We start from the raw sequence: 25,750 nt of genomic DNA, 5'->3' as shown, positions 1-25,750 counted from the left end.
AGTCTAGGTGCTATGTTATTGCTATAATCACATTGACCAGCTAGGTCAAATTTTAGTAAAAGAGTCATTTGATCTAGTGTGATATTACTGGGAATAGAAAGGCATTTGGAAGGATCGGGGTATTCAACCAGTCCATCAACTGAAACTACTGCTACTGTATTGTGCAAAGTTGGAAAAAAAATCCCCAGTATCCATTTGTTATGAAATGTACCCATATATAAATTAGATAGGTAAGTAGATAGGTAGTAATGTAGGGAGGCAGACAGACAGCTAGAGGTAATTGATAGGTTGAATAGAGAATCAGATAAAGATAATTTTGACAATTGGAACAAATTAAAGCAAACATCAGAATTTCAGAGGAGAGCGGATTTGGAAAACAAAGTGGTACTTTTTGTGACAGTTAGCCGGCTTAATCACACTTGAATAATTTTGATCCAGAGCTCACACATTCATTGTGTCCAAACAAGAGGACCTATATGATCAACAAACTATGCCTTGTCTTTTTATTGTGCCTTATAAATATGAAAGTTTATTATCCAAATGAAACATGGTATTGGTATTCTAAAAAGCCCTCATGTCTTAGCGATGTTGTCAGACCTGCAGCTCCCCATGGCTCCGTTGCTGAGGTGGGCATTTTTATCCTCCTTCTCCTGACATTTGTATTTTTGCTTTTATGTTATTTATTAATAAGGATTTTTATATTGCACATTTTTTTGTTTTTATTTATTGTTCTTATTGGTTTTTGTTCGCTGCCAAGAGTTTGTTGCCTTTGGTGAGATTGGCGGCTATATAAATTTTATTAATAAATAAAGAATAAGTGAAATGAAGCATGCTGGACATATACCAGCCTTACATCTCGGCTCTTCCTCTTTGTTCTTAAAAATATGGCAAACGAGGTCTCATCTACTGAACCCTCTTCTGTGTTGATAGTGATGAAGGTAACAGAATTCTATTGCAAGATGCTGTTCCCATTTCTGACCATTAACTAATGACAGAAGAAGCTGCAGAACAGAGTTTAGATGAAAGAGAGGCAGAGATTATGACAAAGAAACCTACTTTTTGTCCTTGGTCTTGCTGAAATGGGTGAGCAGAGCCAGGCAGGAAGCAAAAAGCCAAAATTTAAATAAAAAGTTAATTTAAAAAACTAGGAGGATTTTTCATAAGATAATATCAATAGAACAGCCACAAGTTATATACATTTAAATCCCATTTTTCTTTCTTCGGGAATGTACACATTATTCTTCCAATAAATAAAGGAGATAAAGTTGAGGAAAAAGAATGATTATATATTGTAACCCCAAAATCTTATCTAAGCCTACAGGATATGAATTACGAAAATCCTGATGGCTGTAGATCATGGGAAAGACATAGGATTTGGGGGTGTCTCATTGCTTCCAGTTTTTGACCATGTCTATTTCTGCAGCTCAGCTCTGAAAACCCTAAAATCCTCTCTCCAGAGAGTTATGCTGAGGTGATAATGGCAATATACATTTTCTTGCTACGCTCCTGAAAATGATATGACAAGTTGCAGTTTCTGTTTTTAATCTACTTCCCTAGAAATACTGTAAATCTCATTGAACCCATAGGACCTTGCTTGAGTAATCTGTGATATTACAAAGCACAGAAGCCTCCATACCAAAAATGATAAGGAAAGATGAATTCTGGTCTAGAAGGCATAATAATGAATTCTGGAGAGGGATTCTAACCACATGAAGACTTCTACAGTGGGCTACCTTTGAAGCTTCTGTTCCTTTTGTTTTAAAATTATGATTTTTTAAAAAATTGATGAGTATAACACACAAAGTATGCATTACTTTTTATTTTGTCCAAGTATAGAATCTACTTTAGAGAATGTGATGGTTGGCAAAGAAAAATTGAGGCAGCTCATTACCCATCAAATGGAGTTGCAGAGAACCACGTTTTGAAAATTTTGGGGAAAGCTCACTGACCCACAAACTGGGTGAGTGCAAATCTTATGGAGGTTCTAAGAATTTAGTAACAATATTAACTATGCCAGAGTAATCAGTTATTGAAATATTGGGCAGGAATTGTAAACAGAGGTGTTCAGCATTAAAGACAAGGATGTGCATTCCATCACCGATTGGTTATGGCATTTTCTGAGTATCTCTAAAATTGTCACCCAATTGTAATCTTAAACACAACCAAACTTTTAAAATCTACTAACTCTACTGACAGTGTGCCAAGGATTTGTTTTGAACTCACAACAGAGCTATCTCACAAACCCAGAATACATCTAGAATGGTGGGACCAGAGTCAGAACACTTCCACTAAGATCAGTACAATCTGTTTCAGATTTGAAAAGGATCGTCTTGAGACTTGAAATGTTCCAAATGAAAAACATTTTGCACAACCCAACTCAAGATGTGCACCACTACCACAACTATCACCACCACAACTATCACCACCACCTTGCTGAGCATTAACAAAACTTTCACTTTGTCCCATAATAAATAAAGTGTCCCAAATAGGGATGGGCCTTGAGCTAACTGCAAAGCCCAGAAACCAATAATACATTTGCTAATTGGTGTCAGTCAGTGATGGGATTCAAGTAATTTAACAACCGGTTCTCTGCCCTAATGATTTCTTCCAGCAACCAGTTTGCCAAACTGCTCAGAAAGTTAACAATCGATTCTCCTGAAGTGGTGAGAACTGGGTAAATCCCACCACTGGTCTCAGACCATAAGTACAGTACATATTTCCTGATGTGGTTGATTTGAAAGGCTTGGCTTTTCTTCTATCAAATCACTCACTGACATTAAGCAGCCTGACAAAGGAAATCCTTGGTCTATGGAGATCACTATGAAACTATAGCATTGTGGATGAGGATGAGGTACTTAAGATGAGAATTATTAGAAGAAAAGAATAGAAAGCATTAAGCTACCTGAATGGCAAATGGTGATGTTTTTTCTCTTTTCCTTTAATTTTATCTCTGAAAGTACAAATATGATTCAGAAACAATCAAATGATTAAGAAACAATTTGCTTGAATGCAACCAAAAAAAAAAAAAAAACTTCCCGTATGAAACCTTTGAAAATGAAGTCTTATAACCCAACTTCCTTCTATTACTAGGCAAAAACATTTTTCTTGGAAAACCACAGCAAATGCACACATAGGAGATAGAAAGAGAAATACAAACATATGAGAAGTATTATTTTTTAAAAAAATCCCCGTGGAGAATTATTTAAATCTGCCTTCAATATCAAAAAATTTCTTAAGGTTAAGGTTAGGATTAGAAACATTTCACCTGGAACAGCCACTTACAATTCTACGGCCATCTGTTTTCAATATCCTTTACAAGACATTAGCTAAGGCCTTTGACAAGAGGTATTTCTCTCCTTCCTTGCAACCTTGGGTCTCAGAAAGTACAGAAGAATTGGGGGGGGGGAGGATAGAAAATTGGGATGTCATAGAAAGAAGGGGTCCCAAGCCACTTTGGCTCCAGCCCTATTCACAGCTTGTTTCAGCTCTATCTATCGTGCAAATCATGCAAAACAGATTGTCTTCTGCTTTTGGATACCCAAGGTTTTAAAAGAGCAGAGAAATGGCTCTTGCTGGCCTTAAGATAGTCAGAAATTCATAATAGAACGGAAATTCAGATAGCCGTCAATGGAGTCCTTCGAATATATTCCAGTTTACCCCTGAGAATGAGAGGAGACTTCAATACACCTTTTGCTGGGAAGGAACACAAGTCTCCAAAGCCTGTTTGATTTTAGATCTCATTAGAAGAGGAACAGAGGAACAGCACACACATGCACAGATACACACACAGAGAGAGAGAGAGAGAATGCACACACTAAAAAAAAGGAAAGGAATTGCAGCTGAAGGGCCAACATGTACCTGGAGTTTTTGTGGTCATCCCTGTTGCACAAGAGAAGAAAGCCGGGGAAAATCATCAAAGTCAAGAGAGTTAATAGGCTATTGCAATAAGCTATTTTCTACCTACCAGGAACCAATTCCTTGATGATTCAATGATACATCTTCCTGCATAAGTTTTATAGCAGGAACACTTGATTGATACCTCAACAGTGTGAACTAAGGGTCGGAGGGGGGGAGGGGCTGTATTCCAGTCAACCTCTTGCCCAATAGACAGGACCCAGGTGGCAATCCTCAAAAGCTCTAAAGCTGGCCTCTAAAATAAGATCTTGAAGTGTAAATCATCACTTTCTGTACACATAAGAAACTTTTCAGAATCACAGTCTTTCGTTGCTCTTGCATGGTTACCCATATGGAGTTACTTACAATTTTCTAATTATTATTGTATTGATATGTTCAGAAAAGTTCTAATCTCAGCTGTAGTTTTAGGATCACAGGAATAATCCCCAACTTTTTGATCAATTCTGGAATTGAGACTGGCATGAATAAAACCCCTTTTCAAAACATCGTACTGATTCTTAATATACCTGGCTACAGATTTGTACCCATTATGGTTCTTTTTCTGGAATCCTGACAGTTTGCTGGAATAGGGCACAGAAGAAAAAGGGGAAAAAAAACAATTAGGATAAATGAAATTGGCAACAATAGTCGTGAGAGTATTTTGCATGCAAAATGAACAAACACTTTTGCTCCCTATAACTTCTTTATCCAAATGGGGTTCTCTACAATTCAGTCAAGATTCATTTGGGAACAGGGTGGACCAACTTCCATAGAAAGCCCACAGAAATATCCACAAATTCAGCTGAAGTTGATAAGAAAAACAAATAGCAGGAAAAGAGCTTTTCGTGGCCACTTAGAACCTCCCACTGGAAGAATGCCCTTCCTGATGGGCACTTCTAGAAAACTCCATATAAATACAAGACACAGATTATTGGATGGTATAGTTATCACAGTTGAAAATACATTTAATTTTATGAAAACTGATCCAGATCAGTTACAACAATTTAAGGTAATGATTTGAATTGATACTTTTATTATCTTAACCATGCATACGATGATACAAATCCAGCATACAACAGGACTTAAAAGAGTAAGGAGGATGTTTATCACCTTTAGAATAAATAATTGTACCTGTGCATAATTTTTCTCATTACTTCTGGTAGCTTAAGCAGATTACAAAGCCAAATGAAAAGAACAAAGGGACAGGCCAAAACATTGCCTTGGTAGCCATTCAGTTACCTCCCAAATCAATAATTGCTGAGATATGAGAGGCTATATAGGAGAGAATCAATGGATGGGAGAAGTCTTTAACTCTTTCTTTCTACTACTACTATCCCTGGCAAATTCTTGATTATCCCTGACAAATTTCTTTTCCCTGGATGTTTTCCTCCATTCAAATTTTGTCTTTCAGGTCCTAATTAGTGAAAGTGAAAATCTTTGCTATGTGCTATGGGATGTGGTATAAAAATATGTAAATCACAAGGAAGGAAGGATTAAACCTCCTCCCCTTCCCATTCATTATTATTCCTACAAGGCTTATTTACAAGTAGATTTAGCCTCGAAGGATAATGTGAGGTTCTTCAATCTTTTGCCAATGCATGAAAACAAAGTAAACTGATTTTAAAAATGCTTAGAATTCTCTTCATTAATTAATTGCACCCTGAATTACAAAAAATAAACAAGCATGTCTTCCAGAGATAGTTCTAAGAGGGTCATGAATGATCAATTGGAGGAAAGAGCTGTGCAGATCACTTTATGTGCTCTGGGTTTTTTTTTTTGTTTTTTTTTTGGTCTTTATTTTGAATTATAGGGGAAAGATGGCAGATTCCTGGCTTTTTCTGTTGCAAGGTGATTTTAACTAGGCAAATGGGGGGAGTGAAATAAGCTAACTTCACCATTCATGATTGTTTCTGTGCTAATATAGGCAGATTTCCACATATAATTTTCTTTTTATCAAACCACTTCATTGTATAAACACCATGCACGCACAAATAGAAGTACAGAAAAAAGGAAATATATTAAAATCGGTATTAAATTGAGAGCAGCCATCTTGAACACAGAAGCCATGCAATAACAACAACAAAAGTATGTTGTTGTCTTTCCCAAGCCTTGGAAAAGGAAATCTTTTAAGCCAAGGGCTATTTTGTGTGTCTTCTGCTTATCCTCTAGTTTGCCTCCTATGGAGTATCTTTGATTAAATTCAGCACCATGGACAGAGCTTCAGAAGATAAGAGATTGGCAAGCACCAAATGTGTACCAAGTGATGGCTGCATTATAAACTTGCCCAAGGAAAAAAAAAACATGAATAATTCAATTGAGCCAGATTGTTTTATGCTCCAGAGCTACATCCTACCTATTAATTTTTAAAAATAAACATAGATCAGGTATCATGTCCTGCTGCTGACATTTTACTGTCCTAAACATTTTACTATCCTAAAACATAAAAGAGGCCAGACATGATAAGCAAAGAAAGGAATATTGGCGGTCAGGCAGCAAAGCTGATCTCGAAATATTAATATATAAGACATGCTGGCCCCATTGCAAGCCTAGCCCCATGTCAAGCAGGCTTAAACACAAGGAGGCCAATTTGAACACACAGGCTGTTAGGGGATTTGCCTGCACAACTGTGCCCATGACAACCCAGGTTTCTACTGAAAGAAGATTAATCGAAGGAAAGTTCAGCAAATTCTAACCTCCTTTGGGGTTTATGAATAAACTATGCCTGTTCTCAGAAAGAGGTTCATATTTTCTTTAGCTTTAAAGTTCTACCAAGGTATATCATCAAAGAAGATAATGGATGATTTGGGCCACTGAAGGATAACCTTTATTAGTAACTAAAATACAGTCCTCCCTGTAAAGTCACAAATAGTTTTATAGGCCTATTAAAATGTGAAGGGATGTTTATTAAATTTCTTTATTATTTCTTTATTCTTTATTATAAACTATTATACAGAACTACAATATTTTAACAAGCTGAAAATTCAGGTCTGAGATGATGGCATTTATAGACAGGGAAACACACATTCAAAGATTCTTCATTGTGTCTAATTCTAGCTAAGTTTCAATATAAAATTTATTAAATATATTATTCATATTATAACTTTCTCTCCCCAAACCAGTAAGTGTATGAATTCTAAGTTCCAATAATTTTCTCTATGAGCTCTCACAAATAGAGTTCATTCATTTTCTTCTTACTGGAACTTGGGCTCATTTTCCCTATTACTGTCTGGTAGATATTCTTTAATCAAAAAAATATTACCAGGGATCACTCAAAATAGCCAAATGGTGTGAGATTTTTGAACAGATGAAAAAGGAAATTATTTTTCATAAGCTTCATAAGCTTAGTGAAGACACTAATGACTATCAGCTTGAACAATTTTAAAAGAGTAACATATTAAAATAAGGTTACTGTATAGGTGGATGGTAGTGATGGAAACTATTTCTTATCTCCAAAACAGGAATAGGAGAAGAGAGAAGTGGTTATGCAGAATGCAGCCCAATGTTTATTTTGCATTTTATAATTATCTGTAAAACAGATTTGTTTATTTTATTTCTGGTGGTGTTCTTTCAAGAAGATAAAGATTAGAAAAATGTACAATGCTGGACTTCTGCTAAAGAGAGCTGCTTCATAAACAGTCAAAAAAACATAACTAGTTGTCTTTTTTCAAATTTCATGCATTGCTGTACACGTCATATTTACCCTTCACAATCTTCTGCATCTTCATCCAGACTATTCCATTTATAGACATGAATACAGAATACATGCAATTAAAACTAATTGCTCATTTGGTTAAAAAGAGAAAATATTTAATTGCTTGCATACAAAAAAGAGCCACACTGAGACAGATGGATCATCACACCAACATGCTGCCCATTAACCCATCTAAAAGGCCCACCATATTTTAGCTGCATTCATGCAATCTGTTCAACTTGATTACTGAATTATGATATGGGTTCATACAGTCTCTGGAACAATAGGTTAGTCAAAAGGGATGAGTTTACACCATTCACCAAGGGCTGATTCTCATGTTTCTCTACTCACATCATAGCCATGATCATGATCACGATCCAATAACAATTTCTGTATGCTATAGCCTAATGAGATTGCTTTGGTCTCATCTACAGGCCATGATGGAAGGAGACAGAAGGAGAAACGAAGCTGGGGCAATCCATCAGTAGCTTTTCTTAACTTGTCCTGCATTAAAATACTAGGAACATCATTTGTCACTGGTCTCATTACAATGGCAAAATAGGGCTAAGCAAGTAAGGAGAAGGATTTTGTACCAGATGTTGTCTGAATAGTGCACAACAGAAAAATCATGCTGTACACCAAATATGAACAGAAAGTAATTGGAAGTTTTGAATGAATTTCTAATGCATGATAAAATCCTTCCCTTGATATGTTATTTTTCCATAGGCAGGAAGCGCTCAGGATGGGGGAGTATTCCTCTGAATAATAATTTTTCACATTTATGAAATAATTTAGCCCAAGAAATATATTGCCTCTAGGATTCCTTGGAGAAAATAGCAGACTACCAATCTTGAAAAATGACAATTATTGTGTAGACCCAAGCTTAGGTGTTTGAAAGCAAGCATTTTTCACCCATTCTTTGCATACAGAAAGCTTTTTGTGGATGCCAGTTCAGCCCAGGTTATTTTGTTGGGTTTTGTCTTGTGAAGTTGTAAACATGATTAACACAATTATTAGATCAGTTAAAGAATTAGAAGATGCCTTTACACAATGTACTTAATAATAATAATAAGTTAGTAATAACTTAGTTAGATTTTTTTGGCTCTGAATGTGGTACAAATCTCACTTATTTGTTGTTTAATGTCTTATGTGAACCCCAGTAACCAATCTCAGTAAACAAGTTAAACAAGCTCAGTCCAAGACAATCCAATTTAATATGGGACCTGGTCATAGATGGTTCCCACCCTAATAAAAACCAACTTACTGTGCTTTTTCTTGATGAGTCTGTGATGCTGGTGGATTTGAGATTTCTTTAAACTTTTAGCTAAACTATAATTATATATGTTATCTGCTACCCATTTACCTTTCAACTATTACTTATGTTATGTTATTCTGATGTTATTCTGAATTTATGGGATGGTGTTTCTTGTTTCGTTCTGAGATTTTGGAGCCAGGGGAGGGGGGAATTCTTGTACTGCAATCTATTATCAGAGGATTTTTATCTAGAAAAAAGTCCTAAAAACCCAAATAAAAGAAAGTCCTTGACTCAGGGGTGAAATGCTCCCGGTTCGGACCGGATCACACGATCCGGTAGCAATGGAGGCGGGTGGTTCAGAGAACTGGTAGCAAAAATCCCTGCCCCCCCCATGCCTCTAGGCAACTCAGCTTGGATTGTCAGAGGCATTTAAAAGAAAAAAAGCCTCTGATGATCAGGCAACTCAGTTTGGATCGTCAGAGGCATTTATGCCTCTGACGATCCAAGCTGAGTTGCCTGATCGTCAAGCTGAGTTTGACAATCCAAGCTGACGATCCAAGCTGACGATCCAAGCTGAGTTGCCTGATCGGCAGAGACATTTAAAAGAAAAAAAAGCCTCTGTTGATCAGGCAACTCAGCTGGGATTGTCAGAGCCTTTTGAAAGCATTTTTTTACAATCTCTTCGCTGAAGAGGTTGTGAGAAAAAACGGTTTTAAAAGTTAAAAAAAAATTGGCCACGCCCACCGTCACATTACCCCCCCCACCAAGCCACACCCACAGAACCGGTAGGAACAAATTTTAGATTTCACCACTGCCTTGACTTATGACTGCTATTTATTGATTTGATTTGATTGCCCCCCCCCACCCCAAGGCGACTTGGGTGGCTTACAACATTAAAAGTAATAAAACCATAAAAATAAATATTTGTGATAAAAATACAATTAAAAGATGGGGAGGGAGCGAGGGGGCAGGATTTCGGCAAGATGGTTAAGTGAGTTGCATGAGATTTTATGACTTCTTTTTTTTTTAAGCTAGGTTGTTATGTGAATCACTGCACTTGACTTTGCTGGTCAGAAGTTGCACAAGTGAAGCCACCAGACTGAAATGGACCTTGTTAAGTACATGATAGGAATAAAGTCATTCTGCAGTACATGCCTGGCATGTGCCCGGTTTCCATTTGGAACACAGATGAATTCTAAAAGAATTCTCATAGCTAGGAAGCATTGTATCCATCCGCCTTTGAGTGAAGCCTGGCATCTGGGCAATTTTGCTCTCTTATTGTTTCTCCCTCCTATTCGTTCCATCCCTGACCTTAAGAGCACCGATTTCCATTAAAAACAAACAAACAAATCCCTATCAGAATTCTTTTTAGCCTTGTTTATTTGGTGAGAAAGAATGGAATGGGAAGGGAGGAGGGATCCTTAAGAATTTACATAGTTTCAAGGAACTCTGTCCGCAGCCATCCACAAGGGGAATAGAAGTTGGTTCAGTCTGCCCTTTCTGGACCAACTCTCTAAGTACACAAACAACAGATTCACTGTGGGAGAATGATGAGAAAGAGACCCTAAGGGTGAGGTTGTCTGTTCTTAAATCAGAATTGTATGTAGACATTTTGCCTTGACTCCAGAAACAAATAAACATCATCTGCAAAAGGTTAAACAAAAGCTGGGAATGTAGTGTTTTGTTTGGAAGGGACATAAATAGTGTTTTTCTTTATATTTTTGTTTAGCTTCTGCAAGTTTATTTCCTGTGTTCTCTCCAATGAATGAATTGAGTCCCCTCTCTGATTTCCCAGTTTAGGCTTTGCTGCCCTTAGGCCAGTGATGGCTAACCTTTTCTGGACTAAGTGCCCAAAGCACGTGTGCGCGCACACAAATGCGCGCACACACACCTGAACCCCCAAAATGCAATGCTTGTGTAGCCCCTGCACATGGCCACCCCACATGTGCCCCACCCCCATGCATACATGTGTGACCCCCACATGCACACACACACCCGTGCATGTGCATGCTGCCCTGCGCACACACCCTGCCCCCTGCGTGGCAGAGACCTGATGACCAGTTGGCCAGTGGGAGGTGCGCAAGCATGCACAACAGAGCTGAACTGGGGCGACAGCTCACATGCCCACAGAAAGGGCATTCTGTGCCAACTGTGGCATGCGGGCCTTATGTTCGCCATCATGGCCTTAGGTTACCATTATGTGTCTGGTAGAATTTCTCTTGAGTTTGGACCCACACTGAACAGTTCACTTCTTGCATTAATATTGTTCTGGTTTGCATGTAACTCACCCCACCAAAACCTAGTGCTCCTTGATTGACCAATATAAAATCTGCTACCATTGTCTCCTAGTGGATTACTATCTACTAGTTACCTACCTAATCTGTATCATCAAGAGGTACCAGAGCAAGCCTCACTTACTGTCAGGCTCCAAAAGCCAAGAAAAGGCACACTAAGGTTCTTCTAATCTACGGAGTTTCCTCTATTGTTCCTCCCCCATAGACAGAAATCTTGCCAAACCCAAGGAAATACTTACACTATTCAACGTACACTCTGAGAATTCCTAAAGAGGAGCTGCTCTGTCTCTTTTTTCCCCAAACTCTCTAAACCTCTCTGTTTTTTGCTCCTCTGGAATGCAATCCCTTCCTGCTGGGAATTCAAATTAAATTTCTCCATATCTACTTACCATGACATCATATTGCATCGTGCATGCTCTTTGGAAAGGTTTACATAAAGTTCAGCAAAAGCACAACCAGAAATTTCTGCAATTATGCCTTGTTCTCATAAATAGTCAGCCATTCAGGAAAGAAAATTGGTGCCATATTGCAAGTGCTTTTTTTGTTTGTTTGTTTGTTTCTGAGATTGATTGATTTCTTTCTTTTTCTTTTTGCTTTAATTTATATGCCGCCCTTCTCCGGAGACAATGCGTTAAGTAATAGCCTTCATCCTTTTGTATATTTATACAAAGTCAGCTTATTGCCCCCACAATCTGTGTCCTCAATTTACCTACCTTAGAAAGGATGGAAGGCTGAGTCAACCTTGAGCCTGGTGAGATTTGAACTTGCAGTAATTGCAAGCAGCAGATGTTAATAACAGTGCTTTAGTGCGCTGTACTACAGGCTCTTTCAGGTGTTGTCCCACTCCAAAGTAACTTTTGAGCATCTCACAATATAATAAGCAATAAAAATACAATACAGAACAAAGTAAATTGGGATTGTTTCAACCGGCAGGGGAATTTATGAGAATTCCCTGGCTACTGTAGGTTTACACAATAAAAACCCAGAGAATGGCTTAAATTAATATTTAATGCAAATTGCAAATGATATAAGATTACTGGAGTTTTCTTGGGGGGGGGAAACACTCTGCCCCTAAGAAAACTTTCTTCAGCACAGCACCCCACACTTGAATCACTCCCAGGCATAGCTGAGCTTCATACCTGGCATTCAAAGACCCTTGGCTGATGGTATCTCCCTCACCCAGCAGTTCATCATCACTATGGTAATACAATTCATCATCTTCTTGCCTAGAATAATGAGGGTCAATAAAAGAACTATTTGTATATTATGGGTTTTTTTTAGACACCAAGGATTGATGCTGAGAGCAGGAACAGCAATTCTAGGATAAATGATAAATGAATTGGATAGATAAATAGCATGGCTGGGCAAATTCCCCATGAATAGGTTAAGGGTGAGAAGGCATAATGTAAGTTAATGATGTATCACTGATACATTGAGTGCCCCCTCTGAACAAACTATAATTAATGTCTCATCAATAGAGCACTCAGATGCATTTCCAGTTCATGCTGCAGAATATTGCATGCATGTTGTTGTATGCATTTGTATACTCACATATGCACCTACACTGATGAATGAGATGCTTAAGACTTTCCTGTCCAGTGATTTTATCTTGTTACTACTTTTCTTACAGGAATGCAGTTTACAGCTCTTTCCTAAATAGATCGGCCCCTTGTTTTATGCCACATGGACGCTAGAGGGCATCAACTTCAAAACTAATTCGTTATAGATTCATTCTAGCTGCACAACCAGTAGATAACTTCTGGAGAAACCCTTAATGACGCTAGCCAGAATTGACAAATATATTTTCACTCAATGGATAAGGAATGAAAAAATAAAATAAAAATGTGTGTGTACACACACCCTGGGGGTGAGGGGGATGAGGAGGAAATCTTCCAATGTTGGTTTGCCAAGAAATGCATATGTTGGCAATAAAGTTAAGAGATTATTTGGAGAATGGCTAACTAGTTGTTTCATTTATTGTCTAAAACAACAGAGCTTTTCATGAAGGCTTGTATTAATGGTATGTAGGAGATTCTGTGTATTTTGTTTCATAGATTCAGAAAATGCAAGAAAAAGAGAGAAGATCTGAGCTTTGAAAGTTCAACTTCTCACTAAATGGTCATTTCTTGAAAAACAAACAATATTACATTAGTAGACTCTTTTTCTTCATTTTCCTAATTTTTTTTTCCACTTAGTTTTTCGTTCTGTTAGAAATGTTATGATGTTCAAGCTGGCCTTAAAAATCTTATCCTACATTTTGGAGCTTGGAACATCATTAGATACCATGTTTCCCCCAAAATAAAACCCTGTCTTATATTTTTTGAACCCCGAAATAAGCACTTGGCCTTATTTTTGGGGAGGTTTTATTATTTTGGGGCATGTGGAGCAAGATGGAGCTCCTCTTGCCATCTTACCTGATTTCCAGCTGTGCATTTAAATATTTTTGGGGAGGGCTTATTTTCGGGGGGAGGCTTACTTTAGTGCATGTACTCAAAAGCCTGATTGGGCTTATTATCAGGGGATGTCTTATTTTTGGGGAAACAGGGTAGATAGGTAGGTAGGTAGGTAGATATATAGATATAGATATAGATATAGATATAGATATAGATGAGATAGAGATAGAGATAGAGATAGAGATAGAGATAGATAGAGATAGATAGAAATAGAGATAGAGATAGAGAGATTTGTTTTCTGAGGTTTTCGCAGGTGTTTGTATGTAGGTCTTTGATTATTTGGGTTTTCTCCCATGTAAAATTGGAAGTGTCTTGGCGATGTTTCGACGAAGTCTCATTCGTCATCTTCAGGCTGGTGTTTTCGGCTTCGTGCTAATACGAAGCCGAAAACACCAGCCTGAAGAAGACGAATGAGACTTCGTCGAAACGTCGTCAAGACACTTCCAATTTTACACGGGAGAAAACCCGAATAACCAAAGACCTACAAATATAGATATATAGATATATAGATATAAAACTCCAATAAACTTGTCCCTTTGAATACACTGTCCAATCCTGAAATTTCATTTGGATGTTTTATGTTTTTACTAGTCAAGTTTAACTTCTAGGTCAGCAGTCCCCAACCTTGCGACTTGGTGGCCCAGCAGAAGGGGAAGAGGGAGAGGAGAACTGGATCACGAGAGCAATGAGCTGGCATGCACGACCGTGTGCAGCTCGACTTGTGCAACTGGCAGGCTGGCGCGTATGCGCCGGCCTGCACAGCTCAAGTTGAGTAAGTTGAGCTGCCCAGCGCATGCATGCTGGCCCACGGCTCACATAATCTGGTTGCAAATAGGTCACGGCCCAGCAGTGGCTGCAGCCCAGAGGTTGTGGATGCCTGCACAAGGTCAACTCAATTTCTACCATTTCTAATAGTGAAATACTTTATAATTACATAAAACCTCATTTCTCTGCAATCGAAAGGCTTTTTAAAATAAATGGTAACAAAAAAAAATACATATTGCTATAACAAAGAAATAAGAAGTATTTTCTACCAAAAGAGTTGAGGGCCTAAAACCACATACTTGATTATTTTTCTCCTTGGGCTTGTTATTTCTGACAGTCTCTAAGATTTGAATGAACTATTTTGGCTGCAGGAACGACTCCTGATTTCTTAGGCTGCCTGACCCATTATTTCTTGGCAGCTAATGAAAAACTCGAAATTGGTAGTCTACTGGCACGTGGTAAATGTCACTCAAATAACTGCAAAACGGCCATAGATGGAGCAAATTCATTTTGATGCCCGTTATCTGACAGATCATTCCGAGAAATGGTTTCCAAGCACTGAGCACTGAGCTATTTATCGTATGCCTTCTCTTGCATTTAAAATTGCTCAGTTACTCTATAGTTTCTCTTAGCTTAGTAAAGTATGACCTGATGGATGCTGCCCTTTCTTCTGAATAACTACTCCCAGTTTTTTTTTTTTCCCTCAGGGTTTGGAAGGAATCAAACATATATTTGGATCTCCTACATGAGGCTGTCAACACACACACAGTGGCGCATTACGCTTGTTAACACTAAGCATCGTGTTTCTGTCCAGCAACATAACGGTTACATATTGATCTGGGTAGTTGATCTACAGCTCCTATTAGACAGTTCAAAGCCATTTCATATAACAAATTGGCTTTTTCTATATTTTGCCTGGCCCAAGAGAGATCTTTGCTGTACTATGTAAGGTGCTCTTATTTGCAAAACAGATGGAGAGATTACACCCAAAAGAATTGAAAATTGGCAACACTTATACCAGATTTCCCTATTAGTTGTGCTCAATTCTAGGGCACAGCGTTCATCTCTGATTCTTGGTCGATGGAGCCAGCAATATCCGAAGACAATTTCCAGGGTCATATGGCCAGCGTGGCTATACGCCAAAGGTGCACAGAACAGATAAGCAGCTAAGAAGGATATTTCAGGCACAGTTGAACTTGGGACAGATTGAAACATACTGGCAACAGATATCCTGGGGAAACTGCAAAAGGGTCAATCCAAAATCCAATGATGATTAGCAAATATAGGACACAGCTTTGGGATGTGCATTTTTCAACGGAACAGGGTTCCATAGCTGAGGGTTGTACTGTGGAGTTTGGTTGTTTGCTTGTAGACATTTCATTACCCAACTAGGTAACAAAATGTTTTCAAGCCAACTACCGAGCTCAGAGAGCACCCAGGACTCCACAAGATCATTTCTATTGTAGGTTGGACATTAGCAATAGCACTTAGACTTATACACCATTTTACAGTGCTTTACAGCCCCTCTCTAAGAGTCAACCTATTGCCCCCAACAATTTGGGTCCTCATTTTACCCACCTCGGAAGGATGGAAGGCTGAGTCAACCTTGAACCTGGTGGGATTTGATCTGTTAAATTGCAGGCAGCCGGCAATCAGCAGAAGTAGCCCACAGTACTGCACTCTAGCCACTGTGCCACCGCGGAAATAGTTAGAAAGCCTTACCTTCGGAAGGCTTTCTCTGCAGTGCTGGTCTTGCTTGACTGCCTGTGACTGGGAAGCAGGACATCAGTTTCATAGGGATCACCATCTGGATGGACCCTGGGACTCTCCAAGAATTCATCATCATTCCAAGCCCCAACGCTGCCATCCATGGCCTGGTACCGAATCTCAATGGAAACACTGGTCTGAAAGAAAAAGAAATCATAGACACACAGTTATGAATCTCGTCCTTTACAAACATATTTTCCCCTGAGGCAAGGATGGTCCCATCCACGTGGTATTCCAAAAAAGCAAATAAAACATGGCTGTCCTGCAGAGGATCATGGACTAAAATGCAGAAAGTATTACTAAATGGATATTTTCCTTGACAAGCAGAGGTACCCTATGTTATTTGGGGAGTTACTGATCAATTGTTTGGATTCCAAATTTGCTGCATTTGTATTGGATTGCATAAGTCACTTATATGACTGAAGCAGCATACAGATAGTCCTCAACTTGCAACCTTTCTTTTAGAGACGATTTGAAGCTACAACAGCACTGAAGAAAGTGACGTATTTTTATTTTTTTTATTTTATTTTTAATTTCATTTATATGCTGCCCTTCTCCGGAGACTCAGGGCGGCTTACAATGCACTAAGCAATAGCCTTCATCCTTTTGTATATTTATACAAAGTCAGCTTATTGCCCCCACAACTGGGTCCTCATTTTACCTACCTTAGAAAGGATGGAAGGCTGAGTCAACCTTGAGCCTGGCGAGATTCGAACCTGCAGTAATTGCAGGCAGCTGGTCTTAATAACAGGGTGCTTTAGACCACTGTACTACCAAGGCTCTTGTGACTTGTTTTTCACACTTACAATTGTGGCAGCAGCCCCTGGTCCCATGATCAAAATCTGGACACTTGGCAACTGGCTCATATTTATGATGCTTTCAGTGTCTTCATGTGATCACCTTTTGCAACCTTCTGACAAAGCCAAGTCCATGGGGAAGCCCAATTCACTTTACAATCATGTTACTAATGTAACAATTGAAGAGTGATTCATTTAACAGCTATGGCAAGAAAACAGGGCAGAATTTATTTAACAATCTTACTTAGCAACATGAATTTTGGGCTCAATAGTGGTCGTAAATTCAGGTCTACACACACACACACAAACAAACATGGTCAGTTGTTATGTGAATTCTTCCCTATTATCTAAAATGGAGAAATTGAACCCATAATTATAATGGAGATAAGGACAATAACAAGATACTTAGGGACTGATTTTCAGCTTGAAGATTAGTATGGTTATTGAAGAGTTCACTCAGCTGTTAAACATAAATCTAATGTGCAGAATAAACTAAGGCAATATAATATAAACAATAGAATTGATAACATAGTGTGGCCTTTGCATAAAGATAAAAGTAAAGGTTCCCCTCGCACATATGTGCTAGTCATTCCTGACTCTAGGGGGCAGTGCTCATCTCCGTTTCAAAGCCGAAGAGCCAGCGCTGTCCAAAGACGTCTCTGTGGTCATGTGGCCAGCATGACTAAATACCAAAGGTGCACAGAATGCTGTTACCTTCCCACCAAAGGGGGTCCCTATTTTTCTACTTGCATTTTTTGCTTTCGAACTGCTAGGTTGGCAGAAACTGGGACAAGTAATGGGAACTCACCCCGTTATGTGGCACGAGGGATTCAAACCACTGAACTGGCGACCTTTTGATCGACAAGCTCAGCATCTTATCCACTGAGCCACAGTGCTCATTTGCATAAGACAATCAAAACAGTAACCTGAACTTTTTAAAAAGTAACCAAAAGCACTGAGAGGGAAAAAAAAGCGCTCAGGATAACTGGAGGTTACAAAGTTGGTTGCCAGAGAGTTTTTCTTTTGTAAGTAAATATTGCCAAGCAGGAAAACGCTCCTGCATATTTTTCTAACCAGTTCTCTTTTCTTTTGATGAAACGAATTTCATTTTTAACATTTCTTTCAGTGGATAGATATATTTTGGCAAAAGTCTCATGGATGGTGTTCTTGCTACCTGCAAATTGGCCAAGTGATACTTTTTCTTAAAGTATTCTTAAATGCTTTCTTAAAGCATTTCTCCACGAATCTCCAGCCTCTTTGGCTGCCAACAGATCCATTAAATCTAAAAAAAAAAAAAAAAAAAAGTAATCTGAAGGAATTGCTCCCACTGAGCTTTTTCAGAATGGTAAATGTGGCCAATTAAGAGGACTAGAAACCGATGGGAAGATGAGTAACAGAAAACAATAACTCTTAACTAATGGCAGTTTCTGTCACTAAATGCCAGCAAGAGAAAGTTTAAAAAAAAAATCTTTAGACATCTTTGAGAATAAAGGAGAAAAACAGAGGATCCTTCTCTGAACAAAAGTGAGAACTGCAAGGCAAATTTTGACCCAATTAGGAATAGATAGAGACCTACAACAGAACACTAAAATGTATCTTGATACATATGTAGTGTGTCATGGCGGCATCTCACCCAATGGTGGGATTCAGCTGGTTCGGGCCAGTTCGTGTGAACCGGTACTCAAATTGCTGGCTGGCTCTGTCCCTCCCTGCCCCACCACTTCCAGGAGTCTCCATGTGCCCCATTTTGGCTTCCAGGTAAGTGCAGGGAGGCCTCCTAGGCCCAAAATGAGGCACAGAAGGGCGGTGCATCTCCCTCATGGCCCGATTTTGCTCCCAGGGGGGTGCAGGAGGCCGAGTGCTGCCTGTCACATCCTCTGGCCATGCCCATCCAGCCGGTCATTAGGGCAGAGAACCGGTTGTTAAATTATTTGAATCCCACCACTGATCTTACCTATCCAAGCTTCACAAGCTGTCAGTCAGACATTAGCATGGGGAGTGGGGGGAGAGGGAAAGATTGGAGTGTGAAGAAAGGGGGATGGAATGGAAGCCCAGTTGAGCCATGCAAGAAGGTCTAGCCAGCCAAGGTCATCAGCGATATAGAGCTGGGAACCGAGGACCTGTTTCCTGAGCAATATACAATAGCAATAGCACTTAGACTTATATACTGCTTCACAGTGGTTTTACAGCCCTCTCTAAGCAGTTTACAGAGTCAGCATATTGCCCCCAACAATCTGGGTCCTCATTTTACCCACCTCGGAAGGATGGAAGGCTGAGTCAACCTTGAGCCTGGTGAGATTTGAACTGCCAAATTGCAGGCAGCCAGCAGGCAGCAGAAATAGCCTGCAGTACTACGTTCTAACCACTGCGCCACCACAACTCTTATACAAGCACGTGATTGGATATATGCAGATAATGCTGGGGGGGGAAGGGAACTTTCCTTTGGGTTGTTTGCACAGGAAAAACTCAGATTCAGCTTATGCTACTTTGGTAACCATTTAATCTTCAGTAAAGTATACGTTTGGCAAAACAAATGGCAAGGAATCTTTCTTTGCTAGATGACTGAGAGGGACGGTTGACATTGTGTTTCTCAACCTGGCTGGGGCATTCTGGGAACTGAAGTCCATGTATCTTAAAATTGCCAAGGCTGAGAAAAATTAAAATGGCCAAGGTCAACGTTTTATGCCTATTGGGTTGGCTCAAGCCTCACGGCATGTTTCTTAAGGTTAGGCCTTCCTAAGCATGACAACACCTCCCTTTTGTTATGCAGTCTTCTTCTTTGGCTATAGAGTCACCAGCACTTGCTGTACCGCTATAGGGAACAGTTTGATAAAGCTCAGCATTAATGTGGCTCAAACATGGAATGCAGCTGAATCATCTCAACAGATGTCAAAATATAGAGAATTTTCCCTCCTCATGTGGATACTTAGTGGAAAAAGCTCAAGGCTCCAAACCACAGCATGATTTTCTTGCAATCATCAGGACTTATAAACTCATGCTGCCTGAGAAGTGAATATAATTGCAGATGGGTTAATCTAAATAGAGGTTCATTGATGCCATATATTTCTCATTCAGAAGCTTTACTGTCTATGGAGCAAGCAGTATTTTAATGAGTGATTTGGGATCATGATCCCTTAGTTGCTCTCTGGTCATGTCAACAAAATATCCAAAGGCTTCCGCTGGCATCAAAATAAAAGCTTAAAATTGCAAGCTCCATTGCAATTCCTCCTCAGAGATGGACCTGTGATGGCGGGGTGATACATTCAGGTTTCACAGTGACAGAAAGCAATGGAAAACAAACTAAAGCAAAAGCAATGTTTTAAACATGAAACAGGCATCAACAAATCCACAGCTTTGTAACCTCTCCCTAGTCTCTTTCAAATCAGTAAAGGAAGTTGTGGGATTCAGCCAGTTTGCACCACTTAGGGAGAACCGGTTGTTAACTTTCTGAGCAGTTTGGTGAACTGGTTGTTGGAAGAAATCATTAGGGCAGAGAACCGGTTGTTAAATTATTTGAATCCCACCACTGAGTAAAGGTAAAGGCAAAGGATCCCTTTGCACATACGTGCTAGTTGTTCCCGACTCTAGGGGGCGTTTCATCTCCGTTTCAAAGCCGAAGAGCCAGCGCTGTCTAAAGAGGTCTCCGTGGTCATGTGGCCGGCATGACTAAATGCCAAAAGTGCACAGAACACTGTTAACTTCCCACCAAAGGTGGTCCCTATTTTTCTACTTGCATTTTTTTACGTGCTTTTGAACTGCTAGGTTGGCAGAAGCTGTGACAAGTAACAGGAGCTCACCCCGTTACGCAGCACTAGGGATTCAAACTACTGAACCACCAACCTTTCAATCGACAAGCTCAGCGTCTTAGCCACTGAGCCACCGCATCCCTTTTTTCAAATCAGTAAAAGGGATTAAATATTTTGCAAAATGACTTTCCACCCTCAGTCTCTATTTATCTCTTTCTCCAGCTAATCCAGACAAAGGTTCTACTGAACTACAACAGAAATAGGTGGGGGGGGGAGAAATAGAAGGGAGGTTCCTAACTTGCTCTCCTTTTCTATGTGTGGTTCCCATGGTTACTGAATAAGGTAGTAAATTACATGCCTTATCCAAGCATTTCTATAGTGACATAGGCACTGGGTGATTTTAGCCATGGGTTAAAAAGCTAAAATTGGGTGAATGTAAGGTCATGGTAAAAGCATGTTTGAAAACAAAGTGAGACCAAAAAAAAAAAAAACCTTGCAGGCAGAGGCAAACTTCATAACACAATTTAGGAAATAGCAGATTTTTATATTACTGTACATCCTGTTGTGTATATTTACTGAAAGAGAAATTAAATATTGATTGAACAGAACGAGAAAGAGAGTGCACCTTGCACTGTTTTTGTTTTTTTAAAAAAAACCAACAATCCTCAAATCTGGTCTTTCATGCTCTCCAATAAGTCCATTAAGTTGCACCCTTGAACAGCTGGGACCTTGTGGAATGGAACTCTATGGACTAAAGCAGAGGTCTCCAACCTTGGCAACTTTAAGACTTGTGGACTTCAACTCCTAGAATTCTAGGAGTTGAAGTCCACAAGTCTTTTTTTTTTTGGTTTTAAAAACAAACTTTATTAAACATTTAAAAGCAAAATACTGCACCATATATACACTAAACACATATATATCAATATAAACAACACTACATAAAAAGAAAAGGTGACTTTAGTCACATATCCATTGTCTTATTGATGGTGCATTTTTTTTTAAATTTTTGTTATCATTCAGAATTTTACATTTGCCTTCATTTCTCCGAATTATCCAATCATACCATCTATTCCATGCTATATAATATTTTGAGTCTGCCTTATCTTTCTGTTCAATCTTGCGAGATCCGGCCATGGATGGTGTGCATGTGTTTTTAATGTTTTTAAAATGCTTTTATAATGTTTTTTTTAAAAAAAATATGTTCATTGTTTGTATTATTTTTGTTGTAAGCCGCCCAGAGTCCCTTGGGAGTTGGGCGGCATAGAAATATGATTAATTAAATTAATTAAATTAAATTAATTCAATTCAAATGTTAATTTATCCATTTCCACACAATTATAGATTTTTTGGATTATCAGTTGTTCTGTTGGCAGTTGATCAGTTTTCCAAAATTGAGCTAACGCCAATCTGGCCGCAGTGACTATATGTGGTATTAAATACTTTATTTCTTTTTTATAATTTTCTTTAATCATCCCTAGTAAAAAAAAAAATCTGGTTTGAGTTCTATTTTTTCCGACGTTATTTCTATTAGCCAAATCCTTATTTTTTCCCAATACTTCCTAATTTTTGGGCAAAGCCACCAGACATGGAAAAAAGTCCACAAGTCTTAAAGTTGCCAAGGTTGGAGACCTCTGGACTATACAGTCAGAACATGATTCTATAGCTTTTTCTTTTAAAGATCTATGACCTTTTTAAACATTTCTTCATGACGTAAGGAGGAGGTTTGGACATGAACTTGACATTCATGTGAACTGGAGCTGGGCAAAGACTTTAGCAAGCACTCCTTGAAGGGGCTTACAAACATCTGCAAGGACTGATTTGAAATCCCCAATGATTTTCATAGTTGCCTAAAGTCAACTCTATGCAACCTGAAACTTGATTTCAGTGGGGAAAGTTTAGTGTCAGTTAAACTCTACTATGGGTTAAATAGAACACGAATGCATAAAGACCAGACCAAACTGAGAAATAAGCAAAGAGCCTGTAGTACAGTGGACTAAAGCACTATAATTAACATCTGCTGCTTGCAATTACTGCAAGTTCAAATCTCACCAGGCTCAAGGTTGACTCAGACTTCCATCCTTTCAAAGGTAGGTAAAATGAGGACCCAGATTGTGGGGGCAATAAACTGACTTTGTATAAATATACAAAAGTATAAAGGCTATTGCTTAACGCATTGTAAGCCACCCTGAGTCTCCGGAGAAGGGCGGCATATAAATTAAAGCAAAAATATAAAAATAAAAATAAAAATAAATAAAGGTAGGTTTATGTTGCAGCACTTCATTTTTAAATCAACAGAGCCCTAGTAGCACTATTGTTAGAATTCAATATTGCAGGTTAACTCTGTTGTGGTCCGCCAGCAGCCTGCGGAGCTGGCACCGAGTCAAACAGTGAGGAGACTGGGCAGGAACATGGGCCAGTCCTGGAGTCTGGGGAAGGGCTCTGCATCAGAGGCAGAGATGGGGCCAGGGTCATCTGGGAGTGATGTGCTGACTCCGGAGCCCCCAGAATCGGATAGCAGAAAGGCAGAGGATCAGGAGGAGCCTGTTCCTAGTGCACGCATGCGCAGAGCTGCCAGAAGGCAAGAGCAGCTAAAGCAAAAAAGACGACTCTGGAGTAAGGCCAGGAGATGATTGGCTCCTCCCATAAGGTTTAAAAGAGAAACAGAGGCACTTGGGCCTTTTTGCAGGAACTTTGCTAAATCTGCTTCCATTTGGCATCTCTTGTTTGTTTCTGAACTTTGTGGGGCTTTGCCAGTAAGGCCTTTGGCAGGGTGTCAAAGAAGATAAAGATTGGTGATTATCCCAAAGGACTTCTTCGGAAGGACTTGTTTTGCAATTAATTGGGACTCAGCTGGGAATGAACATAATTCTCAGCTGATACAATAAAATAATTTGTTTGGGACTAATTGTGTATTGTAATTACTCAGTAAGCCTATGTCACAACAAACTCTGTCTACAGCCTGGAGTTCGATCATGATGGGACTTCAGGTTGACTGAGCCTTCCATCCTTCCGTGGTCAGTAAAATGAAGACTAAGATTATTGAGGGCAATATGCAAATAATGCTTACATTGTAAACCAAGTTATGGGGTGGAATATAAGCCTAAATGCTATTTCTATTGCTATTAAATTGTTCCTTTCCCATGAACAATGCAATCTCAGGACAGCCCGCAGGCTTCTATCATCTCCATCCATAGGCAGTGAAAGGAGCTATGCAAAAGGCTGGATTTCGATCTGGATGCACAACTGCTTATCTAATATTATGGAAACACCATTGTTGGAGTAAAAAAAAAAAACCCAATCAATCAACTCAGAAGACCATGGACAGAATAAAAATGGCTCCACCTCCCCTTGGGCAAAACTACAATATTTACTTGAATGGACACATTGTTGTCATCGATCAAGGTGTCCGTCACATTCAATTGTCCTTCTTCCACCACTTTCTGCAGGACCATCTGGAATATACCAATAAGTCTAGAAAGCAAGCAGAAAAGACAGTGAGATTCTTAGAAAACAAATCTTAGCTAGACAAACTTCTGCATGATCAGGTTCCTGTAGGAAGAAATGGCTAGAAAGAAAAGAAGAGACCGCATAAACTTGCATTTGTGCGATTTCTTAAAGTTGGATTACCAAAGTACAATTGCTTTGTTCAGAGAAGGTGACATATGCAAATAAACTAGATTATGACTTTACACAATCACCAGGTTCACACAACATGCTAAAGCAAATTATCAAAGCTCATTTTAGCCTAGTCTAGTGTATTGTGGAAATCCAGTTGAAGGGCAAGCATTTTGAAGATAGACTGGTATATAATTATAAGTAATGAGGGACACAGGGAGCTGACTTCACTCAGGAAAGACATTTGAGTCCTCTAGCCTACATTGTCTGATTTGACAGACAGTTACTCTCCAGGATTTCTGGCAAAGAAAGATCTTCCCCATACCCAGCTCCCCTTTAATTGGAAATACTGAAGATTGAAAGCAGGACCTTTTGAAAATGATACAGATACTCTCCCAATGAGCTTTGCCCAGTCAATATATCCAAAGAATGATTAATTTTCTATTCTCTTTGCCAGCAGTTTCTAAAGGTTGTGGGCAGGAGTTATTTCCCTGTGTGAAATGTCATTGCTGAAATGATAACAACAGTATGCACAGGGGATCCTCTTGCCACTGATTTATCGTCCTTTGGCTTTTAAGGACTAGAAACTTAAACGCAGCAGGAAGCAAGCATTAGAGGAGAACAGTGACAAGATCAGAACGCCCCCCCCCAAAAAGAGCAACTAATGGTATACAATATGCAAATACAGATAAATGACCCCTCAAATAAATTTTTGAAGTGAAAAGCAGCTTAGGGGGAAGGATATTGGGAGGAAGTTTTACTTGATCCTGCCTTTTACCTTGAATAAATCCTCTCACATGGTTGTTCTTAAAGGTAAAGGTTCCCCTCACACATATATGCTAGTCATTCCCGACTCTAGGGGGCGGTGCTCATCTCTGTTTCAAAGCCTAAGAGTCAGCGCTGTCCGAAGATATCTCCATGATCATGTGGCCGCATGACTAAACGCCAAAAGTGCACAGAACACTGTTACCTTCCCACCAAAGGTGGCCCCTATTTTTCTACTTGCATTTTTAACGTGCTTTCGAACTGCTAGGTTGGCAGAAGCTGGGAGAAGTAATGGGAGCTCACCCCATTACGCAGCACTAGGGATTCGAACCGCTGAATGGCCGACCTTTCGATCGACAAGCGCAGCGTCTTAGCCACTGAGCCACAGCATCCCTTGTTCTTACAGAACAAGAATAAGAAGAACTTACTTTCTGTAAATTGTTCTTACAGAAAGTTATTTGGGATGGTCACAGAAGGTGAAATGAAGGATTATTCATATAAACAATCCCAACAGCACAGAGAGATTCACCAACTACAATACAATAGCAATCCTTCCCTTTATCCGATATGCACATATGCAAATTTGGGAACCCACAGCTAGCTATTGTGCAAATAGTGCTTAAGTGCAATCTGCCTCAGGGAAGCTACAGCTTGCATTTACAAAACTGTGTCCACCTCCCAGACTTCCTTGTGACTAATAGTGCCACA

General features: G+C 39.3%; 1 protein-coding gene across 4 annotated transcripts in view; it reads right to left on the bottom strand.

The window, feature by feature from the left end:
* OTOF (otoferlin) overlaps positions 1 to 25,750 on the bottom strand; it is a 177,010-nt gene that overhangs the window by 73,812 nt on the left and 77,448 nt on the right. For all 4 annotated transcript variants that reach the window (XM_034421227.3, XM_034421229.3, XM_034421228.3 and 1 more), the window contains exons 4-5: positions 24,034 to 24,133; positions 16,075 to 16,256 (exon numbers count right to left, since the gene is read on the bottom strand). In XM_034421227.3, the coding sequence (XP_034277118.2) occupies positions 16,075 to 16,256; positions 24,034 to 24,133 (282 nt within the window). The remainder of the gene's footprint in view (positions 1 to 16,074; positions 16,257 to 24,033; positions 24,134 to 25,750) is intronic.

The sequence above is a fragment of the Pantherophis guttatus genome, chromosome 1 (genome assembly GCF_059756535.1).
Source record: "Pantherophis guttatus breed Tessera chromosome 1, ASM5975653v1, whole genome shotgun sequence".
Lineage (NCBI taxonomy): Eukaryota > Metazoa > Chordata > Lepidosauria > Squamata > Colubridae > Pantherophis > Pantherophis guttatus.
The sequence above is the reverse complement of the archived record's forward strand: the minus strand, read 5'-3'. Positions and strand labels throughout refer to the sequence as shown.